This window comes from Trichosurus vulpecula, chromosome 7 (genome assembly GCF_011100635.1).
Source record: "Trichosurus vulpecula isolate mTriVul1 chromosome 7, mTriVul1.pri, whole genome shotgun sequence".
Taxonomy (NCBI): Eukaryota; Metazoa; Chordata; class Mammalia; order Diprotodontia; family Phalangeridae; genus Trichosurus; species Trichosurus vulpecula.
Genome location: NC_050579.1, coordinates 231,164,961 through 231,188,014, shown reverse-complemented (window position 1 = coordinate 231,188,014; position 23,054 = coordinate 231,164,961). Strand labels below are relative to the sequence as shown.

Sequence of the window (23,054 nt, the reverse complement as noted above, 5' to 3'; positions counted from 1 at the left end):
TGTGTGTGTGGTGTGTGTGAGAGAGACACTGCATGCCTTACAGTAGTCTCTGAAAGCCTTGAGATTTATTTGGAGACTAGCGCTCTCTGAGAAATATAGGCCAGAAAACAGTATGTATGTTCTACTGTAACCCTCAGCTCTGTTGAAACTTTGGTCAAACGTTATAAATGACTCTGAAAACTCAAATTTCACAAAGGAAACTATAAGACACAGGACTTTTTAAAAAGTATCACACTAGAACCCTTCACAAGTTTGAATGGCTATAACCATTCTCTCTATCCAGACACCAGGGAAACAACTGCCTAGCTCGACTAGATATATAAATATTGTTGTTTGTTTTTTCTAGATAGATGTCAGTCTCAATCCAGATATATTGCTATTTCTAATGCAGAAAAAATAATTTTAAAAAATGTGTATATCACTCTACTTGAACATTCTTCCCCTCTCTTATTCACACGTACACTATATAGTATTATACTGTGCATCCATTTGAACGCATGTCATCTATCTATCTATATATGTATATATATATATATGTAATACATGAACATAATAAACCACTCAACAAAAAGAAACCTACAGTTTCAACATCCTTTAGTGGGTGCAACTGTTCTCACTCGTTTTTAAACAACCGATTTGTTTCTTTCATCCTCATAAAGCTCTCCAAGGTTTCCATATCCAATCTATGGGCTGAGAGTGCAAGAACAGAATTTTGGAGACGTAGGAGATCCCTTGTTACGCACTGAAAAGCTTTTCCCCTCATTTACCTCCGAGCAAGGGAATATTTTAAAATTAGAGAAAAAGCCCTTGCTGTCATAACAAAAGAATGTTAGCCCTAGGATCAGCACAGAGGAGAAAAGATTTGGCTTCATAAACCTTGACTTTCTACATTTAAATTCACTAAATAATTTTATACGCTCAGGGTGTTTTTTACATTTTCCACAAGGATCCCCTTATGTCTCAGGGAGAAAAAAAATCTGCCATTCAATGCTTAGCTCAACTAAAACCTATTTACTTCTTTTTATAACCACGTCTGCTGCTGATTTTTTTGTATCTGTACAAATTTTTTTTCTGTGAGAGGCACAAAGCCTGGCATTTTTCAAAAGAGGGGATTAGAACATTTGCAAGCACCAGACAAAGAGCGAATCCTGTGCAAAAGGACACCGTAGTTTATCCAATTTTCGACTTAGTGCCATTCAACTGGTCATTTATGCAATGTCATCCGACCAAACAACATGTTTTACTGGGGGGGGGGGGGGCGGGGAGGGGAGTTTGTAAAGCTGAGACATCCAGATTCGTTTCTTCTAACAAAATAAACATCTTAAAAGGCTCTGTTGGAGAGATTCTATACCCTATTACCTTGTACATTTCATATACTTGGGCTTGTCCTCTCCCCCACCCCCACCCTTTTTATATATCCTTAATCTCCCTTCACTCATTTCTACTCCAACTGGGACAAACACAGAGATACTAAAAGAAGCATAACCTATATTTCCCTGTTCCCATGGAAGCACGTTTGTGCAATCTGTCTCCTTCCTTCCACCCTCTTGGACTTTGTTGACAGAATAGAGAGGGAGAAAAAGAGTCATAGCTACTTTTAAAAAGAGAAGGGGAGGGGGGGAGACCCAGTCTCTCTCTCCCTCTTTTTAATTCTTCCTTTTTAAAACGTTCATCAGCATATGCCTCATTTCAAATGCAACAAATGTAAATATACTTTTCCCTGAACAGAATTTTAAGTGAAAGTCCAATAGTTTGCAGGGCGGTTTAAGTCTGCCTAACAGATGCAAACAGTCTTGGGGCTTCAGTTCCATCTTTGAGTCCCCTAAAAAGATTTGCTATGGCCAACAAAGGAAACTGTCACACCTTTTCCCATCACCGCTTTAATTTATGCTCAGTCTCCAAGTTTTTTTTTTCATATTGATTTGATAATCACTTTAAGGCAGAACATTTAAAATAAGAAAGAGCCCGGCAGTGGGTTGAAAAGGGGGTCTTACAGGCTTGCTTCAATATGGTGAAAATGGGAAGGCAAAGAGGGAGCCAGGACTGTAAAGGTTGTTTTGTAAAGTGGGTTTTTATTATGCACCGACTCTCTCCGCATTTACTTAACTCTTCACGGGCTGTTGGGTAGGTTAACACCCTTCAAGGCCTCTTTCATGTCCAATACCTCGTTTGTTTGTAAAGGAAAATGAGCTTTTAACACATTTCCATTGAGCAAAAGTTTTTATTTTATTCTGAACCTAAAATGAGGGGGGAGGGAAACCCTTTCCTTATTCCCAATGCAAAAGGTTTCTCAATCAGGAAGGGATCCCAGACAAATGGGCAGCTCTGGACCATGTGTCTGTGCCTTCTTCCAGAGACACACTTCTGTTGCCTCTCAGGGCTTTCCTGCCTCTGGGGCGACAGAACCAATATGTTCTGAATGATCTGCATGTGATATTTTCCTTTGAGCCCCTCAATATGGGTGTGTATTATCAGGACTTGGCATTGCCTGTGTCATTTGCTGAATACAGTAGGTGCTTAATATACAAGTTAGTAGGTGACTGTGTACATGGTGTATGCATAGTTAGGGCATTCAAATAAAAGAGTCCTCAGTGTTGAGATAAAAGGAGCCATTGCTCTTACAAGGCTTAGCTTACATAGAATCATAAAATGCATTCCTTGAGATTTAAAGAATTGTCAGGTCATTTTCCCCCTTTTAAAACATGTTTGCTGACACTCATGATTTTGCTACTCTTTTGCTGCTACTGTTAAATGTTGCTGTTAAATGTTCTCCCCTCTAGGAGAGGGCAGAACACTGATTGGTGGGGGCTGACAAACCACTTGTGATATCTATTTGTGTCTGTATTTGATTTCTTTCTTTGTTTCTTTATTTTTCTTTTTTAAGGGATCAGTGGATGCCCAGTGTGGGCTCGTTCTCAATGGCCAAGGTGGGGTGATAAGAAGAGGTAAGGATAAGTCACTCCTTCATGATCTCCAGTTAATTATTTTAAGTGGCTCTTTTATATCAGATTAAATGATTTATTTTTAAGAAAAGAATCTCACTCTGTTTCTAAAGCCAGAAGCCCCTACCCACCCAGAGGAACAAACATTTTAAAAATCTCCTATGTATTTCTTTTGAAATTTTTATTTTATTCAATCAAAAATCCTTCTTCTCTCCCTCCCACTCCAACACTCCTCATCTTGAGAAAGAAAATAAAGTAAAACTCTTGTTACTAACATGTATAATCAAATCAAGCAAAACAAATTTCCACATTGGCCATGTCCAAAAAAAAGTATGTCTTTTTCTGCACTTAATCCTTCACCTCCCTAGCAGGAGGTGAGGACCCTCCCATAGATTTCAGCTGCTCTCCCTCTCTGAAACTAACAGACAAAATACAATCTGCAGGAGAAACATGAAGACTGAGACTGGAAAGGGGGGTGGTGGTGGTAGAGAAACCCGCCATGATGTCCTAATGGTTTGCCAATAACGCATGTCACAATGACAAAAATCGAAGTTCAAGGAGAAAAAACTTCTCACACCCTCCGCCCCTCTGGAATACCACCTCCCTAAGCAGAATTTCGGGTTTCATTTAGTCCTAAATGTGCCAGCCACTGCCTGTAAGATTTCAAGCAATGGTGTTAAGTTGAAGCTTTGAGGGTTTGTATAAAAGGTGTCCAGGAAAGCTGCAGGGAGGGTAATAAAACGCCAATATTGTAGCCGCCCCTATTTTCCTAAATGTTCTGAACATTTCTTTCGTTAAGGGAGGGAGAAAGGGAGGAGGGGGTGGTGTTAACTGTACCGGATAAAGCTTTCTTGTTCCCATCTGTTAACAAAACATCTGAATCCAGAGTTACTCAGCTCAAAAAGGAATGGGGTGATGGAGGGGGAGAGAAAGGGAGGTGTAGAATTGAATGTGCCCTTCATGCATTGTTATGGGTTCATATCTCTCCATCACAACAAAGGGGAGCCAAATAAACCTGGGTTTCCTTAAGACCCTTAGGATTTGATAGTGAAAGATCATAGCTAACTGTACTAGTGGTCTCAGCTTATTTTCCCAATGATCTGAATAACCCAAGCCGCAGACCAGGGAAGGGGGACCAGCTGTTATCCCAACTTCATAAGAATTAATAAGACGTAGTCTATTCACCAAGACTAATTCCGCTTCATGTTGCAGCTCTCTTTAGTAAACCGAATCGCTATTATGTGCTGGCTATGCCGAAGACTAAGTCATTTCTCCAACTGCCATTAAATGTACTTAAGTCACTTACTAACCCTTTAATGCTCGTTGAAAGACCGGATACTTTTTGTGAAAGAGAAATGAATTGGTAGAAATGAGTAGGGCCTTCAGTGTTTGAACTACAGACAACATAACCCAAGTAGGCTAAGGCCAAGTAAGAAATTTGGAAATTCAGACAGGCCTACACATAGTTACCAAAGATAATTTATTTTTAAAACATGTAGTGGTCACTAAGCAGAAAGTGTGAGGGTGAGAGGAGGAAGGAGCAGGATGGCAGCATTTAAACGCTAATTTGTTAGCAAGGCAAACTCCCTTACCTATGTAGTAGGGCCTGAGGATAACGACAATTTAAAGATATGTACATATCCGTAGAACCTAAGGAAAAGTGCTAGGAATTAGTGACAGGTAAAGCGTTCGGAATGAACCCAATGTGGACTGCATCATTAAAGGTAAGACAGGCAGTTCAGAGAGACAACCGGCTTGTGGAGGGTGCAGATGGTGCTGAAGGACAGCGCCACTAATTAGACGCCTGTACTCTGTTCCTTGGAGGACTTTTTGTCTTTGCTAGTACAGTGTTTAAGTTTCCTTCTCTACATTTTTTTCCTAAAATTCATTTTAAAATGCTTTCAATGGGGTCGTGGCGAGAGAGATCAAATCCTGTGATAGCTAGGAAAAGTTACTGGAAAGAAAAAGTGAGTGAAGAAAGGAATTAGAAATATTGGAAGGGGTGAAGGGAAAGGATATGAGAAAGTCATTTGATTAGTTTGGATTCCATAAATTTATATTAAGGAGATCCAAGGTCATCTTCCTACTAGAGAATTTAGTGCTTGGAGCAGAGAAACTGAGCGCTGGCTCCTAAAGCTGTATGCAGAGAAAATAGTTTTCATAGGTGTATAATTGTTTCTCTCCTGTTAGAATATGGTACTGTTAATTAGACCTGGTAAAGGATGTCGAGTCTGAGATTTCGAACCCCAATTTGACCCTCCAGGAAACACATCAGTCGTCAGCAAAGAGAGGGGAGAGAAATACGTTTGGGTTCCTGTACTGACTAAGATTCATCTCTCAGTTCAGAAGATTCCGAGCTTTCACTTGTCTCCTAAAGAGTTCATTCCATCTCCGAAGCTCTGGTTAGGGCATTCTTATTTCTGCCATAACCGATTGTAGCCAGGGTGTGTGCGTGCGAGCATATGTGTTTTCCTTAAGGGTCATCGAGGTTTTTCGAGGATTTACAGATTGGTCACAAAAGAAATACAGCTCAAAAACAAGAACTTTTTCCTGCCCCCATTCAGCTATAGCCACTAGTTTCACCGTAAAGCTTGTGCATCTCTTAAAGCCGTCGTTTTAAATCTAAAATGCAGGAAGAAATGATATAAACATTTTTTCCTGTTTTCTGAAAGAAAAAAAAAGGCAGTCCTTTCCTCCTGTCACTAAAGAGCGGCAGGAGTGCCCCATGTCAAGCATTAGGCTAACTTTTTTTTTCTTCTCATAGATCAGGTGACAGATGCTAACTACAAAGTGGGGGAGACACTCCAGGATTTGGAGACAATTCATATTTAAATTCCTCTTACTCTTTTCATCACATACTTTCGTGTTACTTTCCACGTGTAATCTAAGGATGACATAAATTTGGGCTGCGTAAAAATGCGCAACTTTCGCCTGATTCGTTCTCATTGCGCATTAAATCCCCCCAGATCATCTGACGCTCTTCTTCTTTTCTAAGTTGAAAGAATGATAATATATATTTTTAAAACCTAAATTTCTTTTCAGAAGGCACCAAATATCATTTGACTCTCGGAGTCTAACCATGGACCTATTGTTTCTGTAAAAGTGCCATTTCTCTGCTCACCAGTTTTAGCAATTGTACTTAGTTTTCCTTTCCGTGTCTGCCTGTTTTCTTCTCTATGTGTGCTTCTGTGTGTATTTTATCTCTATGACAATCTCTAAATGTCTTTTTCTACCTCTGTCTCTATCCGTCTCTGCCTTTGCTTCTCTGTATCTATCTCTGTTTCTGTCTCTTTGTCTCTCTGACTGTCTCTGCCTGTGTCTTTTTCTCTCTGTCTTTCTGACTCTGTCTCTACCTCTGTCTGTCTGTGTCTCTGTGTTTGTATATGTCTCTGTCTGTGTCGCTGTGTCTCTGTCTGACTCTCTCTCTCTCTCTCTCTCTCTCTCTCTCTCTCTCTCTCTCTCTCTCTCTCTCTCTCTTTCTCTCTCTCTCTCTCTCTCTCTCTTTCTCTCTCTCTCTCTCTCTCTCTCTCTCCTCTCTCTCTCTCTCTCTCTCTCTCTCTCTCTCTCTCTCTTTCTCTCTCTCCTCCTCTCTCCTCTTCCTCCTCCTCCCTCCTCCTTTCTCTATTCCCCAAGAAAAGAATGACATTTCAGGGTCTAGCTGATACACGGGGCAATTAGTTTGTGTTTGCCTTTAATGAGGGTCGGAAAGTAAAAGAATGTACAAGGAGACAGAGGCAGTAGCGAGGTAATTACTATCTAGATAAAATATTTGCCACCGAATCTGATGCAGCTATCCCTGTGCTATCACTTTCAGTTAATGGTGTGCAAGATTTCGCCCGGAGCTCCGCCATTCTAACCATCACAACCAATAATCTTTACTTTACCCGGGCGCTCTCGTATCGATAGCTTCTCTAGCCTCGGGCGCCTGCTTTGATATGTTAATATTTCTGAGTACCAAACTCTGCAGAGATCATATTAATGTTGTACATACAGAGTGGGGCTTTGCCTTAGTTGAATATTCAGATTCCCAGTTTCAAAAGACAGCTCTTGAAGAAATGAAGCTCCTATTTACAGGAGTCGTCTGTGTTTTTAATCATTAAAAAAAATTCAATCTTTTTTTTCCTCCAAGAATCTTCTCCGTTTCTCCCTTTCTTTTCTTTGTTAGAAAGTCGCACCTTTCATCCCCCAGTAGACGCATTTAATAATAAAGGAACTATAATAATCCTAACACTAACTGTAGTGATCTTGATGGGTTCTTTCATTTGAATGGTAGGATCCGCCTTAGTTGGGGAGTTCTTGACTGAAATCGAGGTAGTGGGGGGAAATGTAGTATTATCTATAAATATTTGAATTTTTAAAGGCAACATGATGACATTTGGCCCATGTATCTCTTCATAAAACTCAACTGGCAAAATCCAAAAAAAAAAAAAAAGAGGTGGGGGTGGGGAAAGAGCTCTTGTTTCACTTTGTGATCCTTCTGCCTTCCTGCCCCAGGCTAATTTCAGAAGCTTAAATACCGCTATAGCCTCTGGGCCACGAAGAGAGAGGGCCCAGGCTACCGGCAATAGCTCTTTCTCGATTGCCCTTGGCAACATAAAATACAAACTACTTTGAATCAAAACATTTTTGGGGAATTAATATGATCTGAACTCTTCACGTTTTAAGAGCTCTTGAGTTTGTCAAATCGCTTAGAGGTGACTGACATGCCAAGGCTGAGGCGTTAATGCTCCGGTACAAACATTGTCAGATCTTATTTAATTAAAAAAAAATTCCTTTCTTAAAAGCAGTTCAACATCAGTCGCCAAAAGTCTGCCAATAACGTCGTGTGGCCCAGGCCGCTAGCCTCCTAGGCTCTTTTTAGGGTGTTGACTAGTGGAGCTAGGGAGGAGGGGGTGTGGGGTGAGGTGCATAGGTTCCCACTTTCTAAAACCCTTTTAATTCTGCTCTTGGAAAGCTCTAATCTATGCAACTCCAGGCTGGGCGAAGGTTGGGGGGAGGGAGGAGGAGGGAGGAGGAAGAGGTGAAGCTTTTACGTACCCTGGGAAGAGGGTGGGGAGGAGAGTGCAAAAAAGGGGGAGAGGAAATCTTTCCTTCCTTTTTCCTTTGCAATATGTATCCCCAGAAATCAATCAGACTTCGCTAAAAGCATCTCTGCAGTAAGTTCCCAGCATAGAGTCAAATAACTACCTTCCACCTAACAGAATAAAGGACACAATAGAATGGGAGACAATTGTATCTAGGTTAGAAATCCAGAGGGATGGTTGCTCTTTTCTAAGGCGCCTAATATACGTGATCCAAAGGTTCCAATATGCTCAGTTTACTGTCTTTTTATCAGAGGGTGGATAAATTCATTGTGTGGCCTTAGGCCATTCACTTCTTTTTTTGGGCCTGTTTTCACATTCACCATTTAAGTAGGTTGGATTAGATGGTCCCTAAATTCCTTTCCGGCTCTGAAATTCTATGACTAATTCTTGCCAGGCTCTTCTCATTCAATTTCCCTATACAACAAAAAGCTTCACACCCATAGGCGTGCATATAGCTTGGGCTTGGTAGGCTAAGGTGTACTGGTCCTCCCAAACTCTGTGCACGCCTCAGCTCACACCAATGGCAATATAGACCACATGCTCTCCACTCTGGAGTGGCTTCCAACGGGTGGGGAGATTTCAACAACATCAACTACGCACCCCGCCCCGTAGAGTTGGAGACAACCTTCTCTCTCTGTTTCCCTTCTTTTGTTCTGCCTTTACCCTTCCTCTCTAAAGAGGAGGAGCCGGCGTGCGGGCAAACACCCAGTGCTCTCCTAATCCGGTAAAACGTACATTTGCGCACCGGTCACAAAGTAGCGCAATTAAAACCGCTGTCGCCTTATCAAGGGCCCATTGGAATCCAATCAAACCTCCCTCCCCCAATTACTGTTTAATTACAATTAATAACTGCTGCGGTTTCGGGGGGGGGGGGGTTGGCTCTGTGTGTGTGTGTGTGTGTGTGTGTGTGTGTGTGTGTGTGTGTGCGTGTGCGTGTGTGTGTGTGCGCGCGCGCCTGTGTGTGTGTGTGTGCGCGCGCGCGCGCGTGCGTAGGGAGGGAGGATTAGTGGGAGAGGGGGAGAGAGTACGGGGCTGGAGGGAAAGAGAAACAGGGAAGAAGCTCGTTTGGAGACCCAGCTCATAGAGCTGAACCTCCTGCAAATCCAACTGTATAACAAACAGGGACAGGAAACTCCAGTAATCGCTTACACATTTTTAATGTGTCAGAGAAAACGAGCGATCACTGGAGATGAAGGGGGGTGGGGGGGGCGAAAATCCCTGCCGTTTGTATTTCTTTCATTTGAATTGTAAACATCTGTTTGGCTGTAAGGCGAACAGAACATTTATTTTGCTCTCAAGATTTTCTCTAATTATGTCAACACCGACGCCACCGCGGCACAGACTGTTGGGAGCGGGGAGCTTTTTCTTTGCAAATGTTGCACGGAGACCCAAGCTCGCTGGAGCTTCGAAGGAAATATTGATCTTGTCTTGGAAAGGGCGAGGAGCGGGGCTATTTGTTGGGGAGTTTTCCTTAGAGGTAGAGAGAACCGAGACGCTTGTAGCTCAGGGGCAGCTTCAGGAGAAGTGGGATCCCACTCCTGGAAGGGAAGGCAAGCCTGCAGTTTCCTGAACCCTAATTGTGGGGAGAGGAGATTTAACAGGACAGGATCAACTTTCCTCTGGGGCCAAAGCTGCAGAAGGTGGGACTGAGGTCCAGGTAGAGACTGAGGAAGATAGGGCACCGCAGCTAGAATGTATCTGGCAATGCATTCAGCCCAATCCTAGTCCCAGTATGGATTCCCCACACTCCTCTAAAGGACCCTCATCCATAAACCTTATCTCTACTCCTCCACAGATTCCTAGCTTACAGCCCTAGATTTCTAGCTTTTCCATTTCAAAGGCTCAGTCACAAGCGCTTGTAGACGCCAGACACTATCTCCCCTAAAGCCTCCTCCAGCCTCTAGGGTATTCAGTGGGCTGATAGGGATCTTAATTCTGGGGGTGGTGTCGCATCTTCTCAACTTATTCCCTTAGCCCGGGTCTTCCCTCAGCTATTGGAAAGTCTGCAGTTTGTGTATTTCCACCGAGCAAGGAGGGTCAAGGAGAATAGACCTGAACTAGTGAAGGGGAGGAAAAAGTAAGACCATGTGTAACAGGTGGGACTCACCACAAGATTTACATGCTTTGCGTTTCCTTAAAGGTATACTTGAGAGTCTGTAAGGTAGTTTTAATTATTCGGGGACTATCTGGTGAACAATCGAGCTGATCCTTATTTACAAAGTACACAGTGGAAAGAATATTGGAATTGGAGTCAGGAGATTTAGGTCAGAATCTTAACTTTGACGCCATTTGTGAGACACTAAACTGGTATCTAATTCATAATTTTTGTGCCACAGTTTTCCCATCTGAAAAAAAATGAGAGAATTGGAAGAGATTATTTTTTATGATTCCTTGCAGCATGAAAACAGCCCCTCTTAGCCTCTTTGCATATCTTATAAATGGAAATATACAGTATCTCACAGGATTGCAAGCACTTGACAAATATTAAAGCACTGAATAAATGTGAATAGTTATTATTAAGGTATGATAACTCACATTTGCATGTCACTTTACAGTTGGCACTGCTTTCCTTGAAACAAATCTGGGACTGTCTAGTAGGTAATGCAAATCCTATTATTTCGGTTTAACAGGTGAGGAACTGAGCCTCCAGGAGTTTAAATGACATGATTGGCTAGAAAGCGGCAGAGCCAGAATTAAAAGTACCTCTAATTACAAGTCCGAGTGATCTTTTCCGTGGCCTAAAAGTACCTCCGGCGTAGCGGGACAGTTGAGTTCCTTAAATTCCCTTCCATTGATAAATCTATGATCTCCTGTTTCTATGTCCAAGTTCACTATATATTAAGCTTAGCACTGTTGTGTATTAGAGAATGTAATGCAATCCATTATATATCTATGTATGGTCTTTTTAGAAGAAGCAGGGTGAAGTAGTGCATAGAGCGCTGGACTCAAAGCCAAAAAAAAAACATTGATTCTGATCCTACTTCTAAAATATTGACTTGTGACCCTGGGCAATTCACTTAACCTCTCAGTACTCTAAGGCTGTAAATTGCCGACACCAATGCCAACCTGAATTTGTAGAGGGAATTTCCTCACCTTGGAGTTCCCGTAATAATGAATTCACAGGTACAGTCCCCATTTACTACGTTTTAAAGAAGAAGTATTGTATATACCCAGAGTATAATTATTTTTCGTCAAGGAACTCAGCTACATACTACTGATGAGTCAGGATTTGTGGATTATGTTGGGTGTGTAAGCATTGGTCTGCAAATCATTGCTTAGATTCCCTTCTAGCAAGGATTCCTCCCACCCCAGGTGCTCCGGATATTAACATGCCTTAAGACAAGTATTTTTTTTTAAGGAAACCAACAAGCTATTTTCTTCTAGCACCCTAAAAATTGCTGGAAGGGGAGATTTCAGATTCTCTATGTTGCTGCAAACTCTACAAGTTGCCAAATCTTCGGTGGGGGTAGGAGAGATCCCCAAAGACTGCAAGAGTGCCAAGTATCAAAGCAACAGGAATTCCCTTTAAAGATGCTGAGACATTAAAAAAATAAAATAAAAGAAGCTCAAGTTGATGCTAATCCTGAATACAAAGTAAATCCTCAGGCAATATATGTGTGTGTAAAAGTATAGTCTTAACACAAATATATGGCCCATACAGCCCGCCCAATAAGTACTAGCTTACAATGAAGTAGAATGTAAGCTCCTACCGGGCTGAAACTAGTTTTGTCTTTCATCTCCAGGACCTAACACAGTGGCTGGCACATAACAGGTACTTAATAAATACTTGCTGAGCTAAACTGAATTGAACTAATTATAGGCAACCTCAAGTTGTCACTGCATTCTTGTTAGGGGACAGGAAAACACATATTATAGAGATATGTGAAATGTTAGCTTTTACAAGCCTAGTAACACACTTATCAGGTAGGAGGATTTTATTTAATAGAGTGCAGGCTGCCCAACAAAGCAAATATCCAGTAGAAATATGCACTCTTTGCACACACACTCACACACACACACACACACACACGTATATTTTTTTCTTTGAAAGGCTAGATGAGAACTATTTGACTCTTCTAAAATTGTACTAATAACCCACGGAAATTTGGAGGAAATGCTTGAGACTTAAATTTCTTTTTCTTAGATGGTATCTGGGCAAGTTTCATAGAAATTTACCCTCCCCCAACCCACATTAAACTTAAAAGGAGCAGTCTTGTTATTAGTTGTGTCCACATCTCTGCACATACACATAAGCTTGAAAGAGAATGAAGAAGGGTGTGTGCCTATAATACTTTCCTTTATATATGCATTTAGGCTGTGTTAAAAAGATGCTACAGAATGAGTTTAATCTCTTTTCTTTTTGCTTTGACTCTTTCCAGTGTCACTTAAAAATTATCCCCATAAAAGCATTTATTGTTGTTCTATAGAGGCAGGGTTGAGTGAAAGTGCAAAGTAAAGGCTCAAAGAACAAGTTTCTCTCGCAGGAATTTTGGAACAATTTCCCTCCTTTTCGAGGAAAAATATAGGGAAAGGACTGAAAACTTTTTCAAGGCTGGAGAGCAGATAGAAAAATCATCTCATTATTCCTAATGTTTGATTCTAAATTAGTCTTTGAATCAAAGACCTCTGGGCTTGGAAACTAAGGGCAGATCTCCATACATGATCTGAAATAGGGTTCATAGGTCCATTCCTTTTAAGTGGAAACCACAGCTGTTCCACCTGAAGAGGATGTTGCGACAATTTTCCTATGGTGCACCTTCAGACCCTCTCTTCTTCAACTGCACCCATTCGCCCTCTCTACAGCCATTCTCCCAGTCCTCTCCCTAAGCTCCATCCTTTAATAGGAAGCTTGTTGCTGTAAGCACCTGAGAGGGAGAACAGAGCCCAGGATACTTGTGTCTGAATCTTTGAAAATACATTCTTTAGGAGCTTCAGGATTTGATTCCTCCCAGTCAATACAATTTCTCTGGCCCAGGTTGGGGTAATTCACTGGTCTAGAAGCCTCTTCTCAGGCTCTTTTCCACATCATCAACCACCTACAAGTCTAATCCTTACATCCTCATTTACTTACTCACGCATATGATTGGAAAGGGTTGGGAAGAGAGAGACTCCGAGTAGTGAAAAGAACCCAGTATTTGGAGTTAGAGGACTCTGTTTCAAATGCTAGCCCCAATATTTATTATCTCTGACGTTAGATGAATCATGTAAACTTTCTGGGCTTCAGTTTCTTCTTCCATAAATTGAGGGAGTTGGACTGAATGACATCTAAGGGCTCTTTCAGCCATAAATGTTATCTTTGCTGTCTGTTGCAATGTTTCTCTTTCTCCTCCCCTTCTTATTCTTTTATCTGGTCCCTCCTTCCTTCCTCCTGTCCATCTGACAAAATGGTTTTAGTGTGTTAAGAACCTCATCGACCCCTGGAACCAGACAGACACTTTGTTAGGATTTTACATGCAGAATTGGAATCTGAGAAGGAATCCCTAAACTTTGCTCTCAGGTGATAACATTTCGCTTTGTAAATTTGTGATTAGAGTAACCAAGGATCCCAGTAATGGTCAGAGCACTCCAAATTTTTTTCTTTGCTAGCCCCACCTTCACCTTAACCTTTCAATGTCTGTTGGGCTATAAGAACAGAGTTGTAATTGTAAGGGCACACGGCTTTGCTCCCTCACGCAGTCTGCTGGACGTTTGTCAGAGGCTAGAGATTGCGGTCCGTGGCCAGGGGAAAGCTAAGTTAAAGAGCAGGTTTGGTAAATCTTGAAAGAAATCAGGTTCGAATCCAAGGCAATTCCTTGGACAGAGTTTAGAATTAGTTAACTGAAGTCTCTCTCTTATCCTTGCTACCCAAGTGTGTGCATGTGTGTGTGTGCCAGATTGCAAATAGATTTGCAGAGTTTTCATGAGCTTCATGCCTGAAAATGGGCAATTGGTTCCTCAAGAGAACTATAGCTTCAAAGAACTGAAGAGGGTGGGAGGTGGGACAGTGACCCAACTAGGATTTGTTAAGCTCCAACTATGTGCGAGGTATGTGCTAAGTGCTGGGAAGACAAAGAAAAGCAAAAACAAACAAACCCAATGCTGCTTTCAAGCAGGAGAGGAATAAACATTTATGTAAAGCCTACCAAGTGTCAGGCTCTTTCATGAATATTATTTCATTTGAGCCTCACAACAACCCTCTCAGGTAGGTGCTATTATCATTCCCATTTCAGAGCTGATGAAACTGAGGTTAAGTGACTTGCCCTGGGTCACACAACTAGTAAGCTTCTGAGATGATTTGAACTCAAGTCCTCCTTGCTCCAGGCCCAGAATCACTGAGCCATCTGCTACCTCAAGGAAGTATATAACCTAATGGCAGAGACAATATAATAAGAACGATCTTGAATCAAAGTATATATGGGGTATGGGGTGGGGTGGGGGTAGTCTCAGATGGAAGACACTAAGATTAAAGATGACTGAGAAAGGTTTCTTAACTAAGGTAGGACTCTGGCTGACACTTGAAGGAAGTCAGAGAAGCCAAGAGGCAATGAGCGTGAAAATGCTCAGAAGTGGGAGACAGTATGTCCTTATTGGAAGAATAGCAAAAGTGAAGGGCAATGATGCGTGTAATTACTCATCATCTAGTCATTAATAGAGAGCTAAGATTAACTGATGGAGTGCTGGGGTTTTAATTTAAAAAAATATATAAAGGTTTGCAAGTATGGGATGAGAAAAATTAGTTCATTCTGGTCTGTTGGGTTCTCACTGGGATGTTAATTTTATTAAAAATGAACAATGTAACTTGCAGCTATGACCTCCACTGTGCCTAACAAAGTCTGCGTGTGACTCATGTGCTCTTCACTTTGTCACTAATATGTGGATATCTTTTTTTTCTTTCTTTCTTTCCAAGGTGGCACTTGTGTGGTTAACCCCACAGATTTATTTTGCTCTGTCCCTGGCCGCTTGTCACTGCTGAGTTCCACTTCCAAATACAAAGTGACCATAGCAGAGGTCAAGAGGCGCCTCTCACCTCCTGAATGCCTCAATGCTTCCCTCCTGGGAGGTATTTTGAGAAGGTAAGACAAAGTTATTTGGTGTCTCTTTTGTGGTATTCAGGGTCTTCAGTCCTATCTGAATACTCTACACCTCCACTTTATGGACACCTGCTAGGTGAGATTCCTTCCTAGGTGAAATTATTTGTGATTAGTTCTTTCTGTGGATGAACTCAGGTGAGTTTCCAAATATTAGTTTTGTTTTGTTTCCTGACAGAGCAAAATCCAAGAATGGGGGACGATGCTTGAGAGAAAAACTGGACAGGTTGGGCTTGAATCTGCCAGCAGGGAGAAGGAAAGCAGCCAATGTCACCCTCCTAACTTCCTTAGTAGAAGGTAGGATTTTTGGTCCCGGAAAGTTAATGGGGCTCTCTGGAGAGATGGTGGTTGACATTTTTTGGTTGCATGTTATTATACATCTTTGTGTCTTTTTGGTTGTTTTACTGTCAGTTAAGTGCAATTTAATTCTATATGTCACTGTCTTGTAACTGTGATTGGTGTGGATTTCCCATTTAGGGCTAATGTTTCCCTTTAGTCCGTAAGGGAATGGGGGGGGAGAAAAGATATTAAAAGATTAATATATCCTGAGCTCCCTAAATAATTCATTTGGTTGTAGATTTATCCCTGTTTATTTGATAGCTCAGATAAGACTAATTTTAATTCATTTTCATTGCAAGTAAGCAATTCATATGATAAAAGTAATGCCTTCTAAAGGATTATCAGATGCATTATAGAAAGATTTTTTTTAATTCAGTAGTCATCTCTTACTGTATAGATGAATTTTATGACATTATGGAAAGGGAAATAAATAAGTGTTAAATTAGTAGAATTTAGTAACAGAATCATAGAATCTCATCTACCAAATCATTCAATATCCTGAGATATAACTTTTTAAGGCCTGGTGACTTGAACTCACTGAAGGCAGTTAGGAACCTTCTCACTATCACTTTACTTGGGTATCAATTACCCACTATTTTTATTCTGTCTTTTCCAATCCAAAGATCTTCATTCTTGGCAGAAAAAGCAGAAGCAAATAATGATAATAACACCAAGTAGTGTCTCTCTCATTTCATTGGCCAATAACCATCCTAACCCTTCTGGGCAGCAATCTTGTATCTTCTATCATCTTCATCTTCCTATGGGGGCAGAACAAAAACTTATTTTCTACTTATTATCCTGATCTATTCCCTTCTCGTAAAAATCACTGAGACCATTAGAAACAAACAAAAAAGTGTCTTACTCTTGGTGCTGGTTGGAGTTTGAAAGAAGAAGGTTACCACAATATATCATCCTCTTGGTCTATGTTGCATTCTAGAAAGATTACCAAAAATGTATGGGATATAATAGTGGCACAGGTCTTTCCCCAAAACCTAACGTGAATTAATTCTTTTTTCTTTCTTTTTATGTTAAGTAGCTATTGTGTCTTCCTACTGGAATCAGTAAATGGGGAAAACACCCAAATCACTTGTCTACAATTTTTTTTCAACTGTTAGCACACGAAATTCTCTTTTTAATGGCATGTTAGCTTATTTGGAATGGCAATGAGCAATATTTATCATATTATGTAAAAAGAAACTCTTGGAGAACAATCGTGATTCACATTTCTTTGGTGATTTTGCCATTAGGATATTTTGCCATCAGGAATACACCCACTGGTATGTTTAGGGATGATGTTTTGTGCGTGTGTGTGTGTGTGTGTGTGTATACATATATGTATGTATATATATATACATATATGTATGTACGTATACCGACACTGAAATGGTAAAGATTACTCCTATGCAAGAGAAATTAGGGGTGAAAATTAAAGGAGAAGCAGAAATAAGCCCTCTTCTTATTGCTGTCCATGACAGACTGCCTAGCCACTCTTAGACATCAAAGGAATATTCCACAGTTATTCTTATAATTGTGTTTATATGTGTATATAGCTCTCTATATATATGTATATAGACACATGTATACAAATATATGTGTGTATATGTATGTAACCATGCATAGATATGGTACCAACACATTCTTTAATGCTATGTTTATAAAGTATTGGCCTGTATCATCCCAACCCAAATGAACATTCAGACTTTTGCCTCCCATTTTGTGTCCTGGGGTAAGATTTCTTCTTAGTTATTTATCAAATAAGTCTTAGGTGTTAAAGCTGAGGATGGTGCTCTTCATGGGACGCCATTCAAATGAAAAACTTCATGATGCAAAGAGGTGAATATATGATGGTAGGCGGTCAGTCACCATGCATATCAGGATTGTGGAGGAGATATCTGATGATAAGCGTCCCTTTTATTCTTCCCATTTATACCCCACAAGCAGCCACCTATTTTTTAAGGCCAACACTTTATGCTTTCTATGGGCCATCTTAGGAAAATGGGAATGCTCTAACATTTGAAGAGCAAGGAGATGACATGTAAAAATGGGCTAAAATTTGATAATGGATTAGAAGGAAAATCCTCCTTCACTGTTGTTAACTATACTCTCTTGGAATCTTCTGTGAATCCCTGGATTAGGGTTCAGTTGATAGTGACAGCTGGTTGCTTCTTTCCAGACAAAGAAGCTGCCCCTCCTTCTACCTTTTACTTCTTGCTGTTTTTCAGTCATTTTCAGTCATGTCCCACTCTTCATGACCCTATTTGGGGTTTTCTTGGCAAAGAAAACCACTGGAGTAAAACCACTTCCTTCTCCAGCTCCTTTTACAGATGAGGAAACTAAAGCAAATGGGTTTAAGTGACTTGCCCAGGGTCACACAGCTAGTAAGTGTCTGAGACTGGATTTCTACTCAGATCTTCCTGACTCTAGCCCTAGAGCTCTACCCACTGTGGCACCTAGCTGTACAACTTCATGCTTACAGTATTTAAACTCCTATATATGACTTTGGATGTATACAGAGTAACAGTTGAATGAATATGATTTATTGATATTTTAGAAAGTTGGAATTGTCGTCCTCCCCCTGTTATGTGACGGAGACCTGGGTCCTTTCTGAGTTGACGATAGGCCTAAATTAGATACCTTTAAATCATGTCTGTTTGATTTCTATCCATTTAAAACTTTCATCCTTATTACCTATTTTCAGATGCATCTTTTGAGTGCTAAAGATATCCAAAGACACAACTTCTAGAGACATAGCTGTTGTAATTATCTTGGCTTGCTTATGATTATATCTCCTTAAAATCATAGTGTCTAAAAAATTCCAGTAATGGTGAGATCAATAACAAGACCGGCACTGCTTGGAAATCTCTCTGATTATGACCAGGATCCACACATGTCCAAATTTAGAAAGATGCCAAAATTCAAGATATAAGAATATTATTCTTTTAAGTCCTGGATGGTTCCGTTATAATTTATAGATAACGGTTATTAAGCACTTGTTTTGGGCTTGATGTATAATATAGGTTTTACTACTCAAGATACCAACTTCCTCTTAACTCCTAAAAACCCAGTTTTAACTGCATACTTTTTTTTGCAAGGATGCTATTAAGTGCATAGCAACTCAAAAGTATTCTTTACCCTCTTTTTAAAACCCTTTTGTTTTAGAGAAAACAACACTCTTTGTATTGAATGGAGTGTTCCACATATATCCCTCCCTCCTGACTTTTACACAGTTTGGGGAGGGGAGGGGAAAGCTCAACCTGGGAGTCAATAGATAGTAAATAACCAAGTTTTTTATGTTAAGCGAGAGTTATCATGTGTGTTATGAATACTCAGTTTCACATTCCCTGCCAACTCTGACCATTTGCTAACTTGAGCCTTTTGGTATCATTCCTGAACATGGATATTCCCCGGCCCCCACCCTTAGCACTATGGTTTTTGTCCCTCCATAAGCTTATAGTGACCGCATCTCCCCCTTCCATAGGTAAAATTTTGATACATTTTTATTATCCTTGCTATTATAGCCAAACTGCATTATAATATTTGTGCATGGATGATAAGAACAGACTTTATATGGTCAAGTGGGAGAGCTCATCTATGTGCATGAGACACTATTTGATCTAATTAGCTAAATCCATAGAATCGCAAAATACTTTATAATGCAAATTCATTAATGACAAAATTTTTATCACTTTATCACTTTACTATTACTCTGCAGAAGCTGGATAGCGTAGTGGAGAAAGTAAGGAAGACCTGAGTTCAAGCCCCACCTTTGGCACACAATGACTGCATGACCTAGGCAAGACACCTAACTTCTTAGTGCCCAGAAAACTATTTAAGAAAAAAAAATTGCAGAAAAGATGTTAATCTGCATTGGTGAAGAGAATTATCTTATTGTAGGACCCTCTACAAATGAAATCACACATCTAGTCCAAATCCTTCTCTCCCTCAACCCAAAACCCAATTCATATGAGCTCAGTCCTAATCCATTAGAGCAGTGCAGATCCACTTAGGAAATCTATTACTGGATGAGCAGTTTCCTGATAAATAGATTGACTAACTGTGGAAGCATCATCTAATTGTAAACTGGTACCCAAGCATGCTAGATCCCCATTTCCATGTAATGTCAAATATTCCTAAAAGCTTTCTAGTTGCTGAGGTGATAATGAGCTTTACTTTAATTTTTTCAGCTTTCACATTTGCTGTAAATTTTCTGTCAGATAAGTAAACATACTTTTAATGTTTCTATTAAGTAGGATTCTTTATCACTCAGTTCTACTGTATTGGTGTTCTTATTACATAGTAATCTATTTTCCAGCAGTGATTGTTTCCTAAAGTTCTGTTAAGTGCTTAGAAAATTCTTTTAAATCATTTTTGCAGTGCATTAAAATAATTCGCAATATCTCTATAAAATAGGGTGTTCCAAAAATCTTAGTACAGTTTTAAGTTTTGGTAGATTAACCTGCACTAAGATTTTTGGGACACCCTGTAGAGTATTGTGGCACTTTCTAAGCCGTAACAAACACTGAGTCCAAAGGCTACGTCTTTATATCTACTTAATACTTAGTACAGTGATCAACAAATATTTTTATCTGATTCAATTCAATATATGAGTTTATTAAATTCAATTGAATTTGGGGTCTAATTTATTCCTCAGCTTAAATCTGTACATAAACCCTAACACATATACATATAGAAGTAATAATAATTGTGGCATGTGTATTCGTTTAAGATTTGCAAAGTACTTTACATACATTGCATTTGATCCTTGCCGCAGCCTTATTAGGCAGCTATTGTTTTCCTTATTTTACAGAGAAGGAAACTGTTTCCACAATCTGGCTAGCAGCTGTTGTGGGGGTGTAAGATCCATCAACAGCCAGCACCCAGAAAGCTGCCAGCAGGCTGTGAAAGCACAGGTTCTTTTGATCTGCCTAACTAAGGAAAGCAAGGTCAAGGGGTTGACAAGCTTACTTTAATACAGCACACAAATATCATTCACTTAGTTCAGGGGGAAAAAGCCAGCACCCTGAACTTCAGAACAAAATACAAAGTACAAACATCAACAGACAGACCTTGTCTGATTCAAATCCCAATACATAGTTACCAGAGTTTAACAAAGTCCCAGCATCCAGGTTACAAGCTGGAGGGCCCTGAGCTACAGCTGCCCGGAGTCTCTGCATCAGCACACCAGCACAAGTGATAGCCCTAAACAAATTACAAACAGACAGACCCAATACAATTCGTAGTTACCAACATCTAGGTTCAGCCCAGGAGCTCATAACGTGGGCTGGCCCAGAGGCACTCACACCACCACTGCTGTGGGAAAGAGCTCCAAAGAAGAGAAGGCCAACCCCTGGTTTTATATCTTTTTCAGCGTAAGGGGTGAGTCACACATGCGACTCACCCACGTGACCTAAAACCGTCACAAAGAGGCAAATTAAACCCACGTGGTCTAAGAGCCTCTGATGTCCCAAACCTATCACTCAAACTCATTTGTAAACTAGGCCCTCCCCTGAGTTAGCCCCACCTTGGGCCCCACCTTAGTTACCACTCCACACCCACACAGGTTTTATACCTAATGGGGGTTTGGGCCTGGGGCTTAGCACCTAGTAAGGCTCAATGAAATACACTGAATTACTCAAAGGAAACAAACCAAACTTTTCAAGGGTACTTGTTGAACTAAATGCTAAGAGCCCATTTTGCTTACCAACACAGAACCTGAGACAGATAGAGGTTGTAACTTACCCAGGGTCACACCACTAATAAAGCACCTGAAGCAGGACTGGAACTCAGGACTTTCCGATTTGCACTATCCACTGTACCACCTGACTGCCCAAACGTGTGGTTAAAAAGAGGGAAAAATCTGTTAAAAAACTGCTTGGTAGGGGCAGCTAGGTGGCGAAGTGAATAGAGCACCAGCCCTGGAGTCAGGAGGACCTGAGTTTAATTTGGACCTCAGACACTAGACACACTTACTAGCTGTGTGACCTTGGGCAAGTCACTTTACCCCAATTGCCCTGCCTTCACCCCTCCAAAAAAAAAGCTGCTTTGTAGATTTTGGTAATGGGGTTGGGGTTTTTTTGTCTATGTAATGCAAAATAACAAGTTTAACTTATTTATTTCATGAAATTATCAAGTTACTTGATTGAATTGATGAAATGGACTAGCTAGCTTCATAGACAACATTAATGAGTCAAGGCACAGAGAATAATCAATCAATAAATTAAAAGGCACTTATTCAGCAGGTGTTGTCTGACACTGTGCTAGTCACTGGATCCTAACCTACAGTCATCTGAATCCTCTTCGAATACTATGTCCTACAGCATTTCCCTCCTTGATGATAAGCTGCTTCTATCTTGCAAACAGTATTTAAATACTTTTAATTACCTGAACTGGGCAAAGAGTACTTTTAGTTATTGTCCTTCTGTAACCCTGACACTTCTCTCATTTGGCCTCTTTCCTCCTCCATCTTATTCCACTGACTCACCTTTCCAACCTGGAGACTAAAAGATTAGGAAATGTAGCGCCAGAGTCAAAAGTAAGGCCAAAGAGCAATTGCAAAGATAGATAGAAGTAACATAGAGAGGGCTACGATATTGGCAGAGCTCAAAATTGAACTCTTGGGAGGGGTTTAATTTTAATTTTTTAATTTTAAGCTTTGTAAATTTAATTTTTTATTTTTTAATTTTAGTTTTGCAATTTTAAAGTTAATTTTAATTAATTTTTTTAAGGGAATAGGGAAGAGATTGGAGAAGTATTTGATTCTCTTACTTGCACAGAACTGATCAGGGCCTTTAGCCTGAAGACCTCAAGGAAATTGACCATCCATAGGGATCAGTGTCTACTCAGCAACCCCTCCCACTCCAGATAACTTGTGTCCCCTCTCCAACCCTGATAGGATTAAAAGCATCAGTGACATCTGGGCTCTGGTGGTAGTATAGTAGTGTCCACAAAGTATAGTTCTGCTTGGTCAGTGTCTGCAGTTGCCACCTCTGACTTGGTATAGTTGAAAAAGCATCTGAATTTAGATTCAGGGGATCTGCATTCAATTTCCCATTCTTCCTCTCACTAGCTGTGTGACCTCACACAACTCACCTAACAACTTTGGATTTCAGTTTCCTCATCTGTTTTTTTTTTTAAAAAAGGATTAGACTGGATGATTTCTGAGATCCCTTTCAGCTTTAAATCTGTGATCCTATGATCTGTAGTTTCTGATATGATGTCCTTTTTTGAGTTGATGGTTTTTAGAAATGTGAGGAGGTCATGACCAGACATTCTATTCTGTAGCTCTCCCCTTCCCACACACCTTTGCTTACCAGAATATGTGCTGGAGTCAGCTCCAACTACCTGTAGAGCCCACTGTTAAATTTTAAGTGTGAGGATGTATACCTGGGAAATCACAAATGCTACAGATTAGGGCATAATTTATTGTTTTGTTGACTGTCTAGTATAAACAAATGATGGAGAAAATGTTAATAATGCAGATTAAATTTTTTGAAAGGATACAAATACATTTTCCCCTGAGAGCCTTTGTTAGACATTTACCAGCACATTCCTGCAAGTATATGTCTGAATTTAGAATGACATTTTATTTTTAATCAAAGGTCAGACACATTGGTCAACTGAGT

The 23,054-nt window shown here is 40.3% G+C and overlaps 1 protein-coding gene across 1 annotated transcript in view; it reads left to right on the top strand.

Annotated features, from left to right (window-relative positions):
- TFAP2D (transcription factor AP-2 delta) overlaps positions 1-23,054 on the top strand; it is an 85,200-nt gene that overhangs the window by 2,185 nt on the left and 59,961 nt on the right. Inside the window, exons 3-5 of the mRNA XM_036768711.1 lie at positions 2,885-2,945; positions 14,913-15,078; positions 15,272-15,390. Coding sequence (XP_036624606.1) covers positions 2,885-2,945; positions 14,913-15,078; positions 15,272-15,390 — 346 coding nt within the window. The remainder of the gene's footprint in view (positions 1-2,884; positions 2,946-14,912; positions 15,079-15,271; positions 15,391-23,054) is intronic.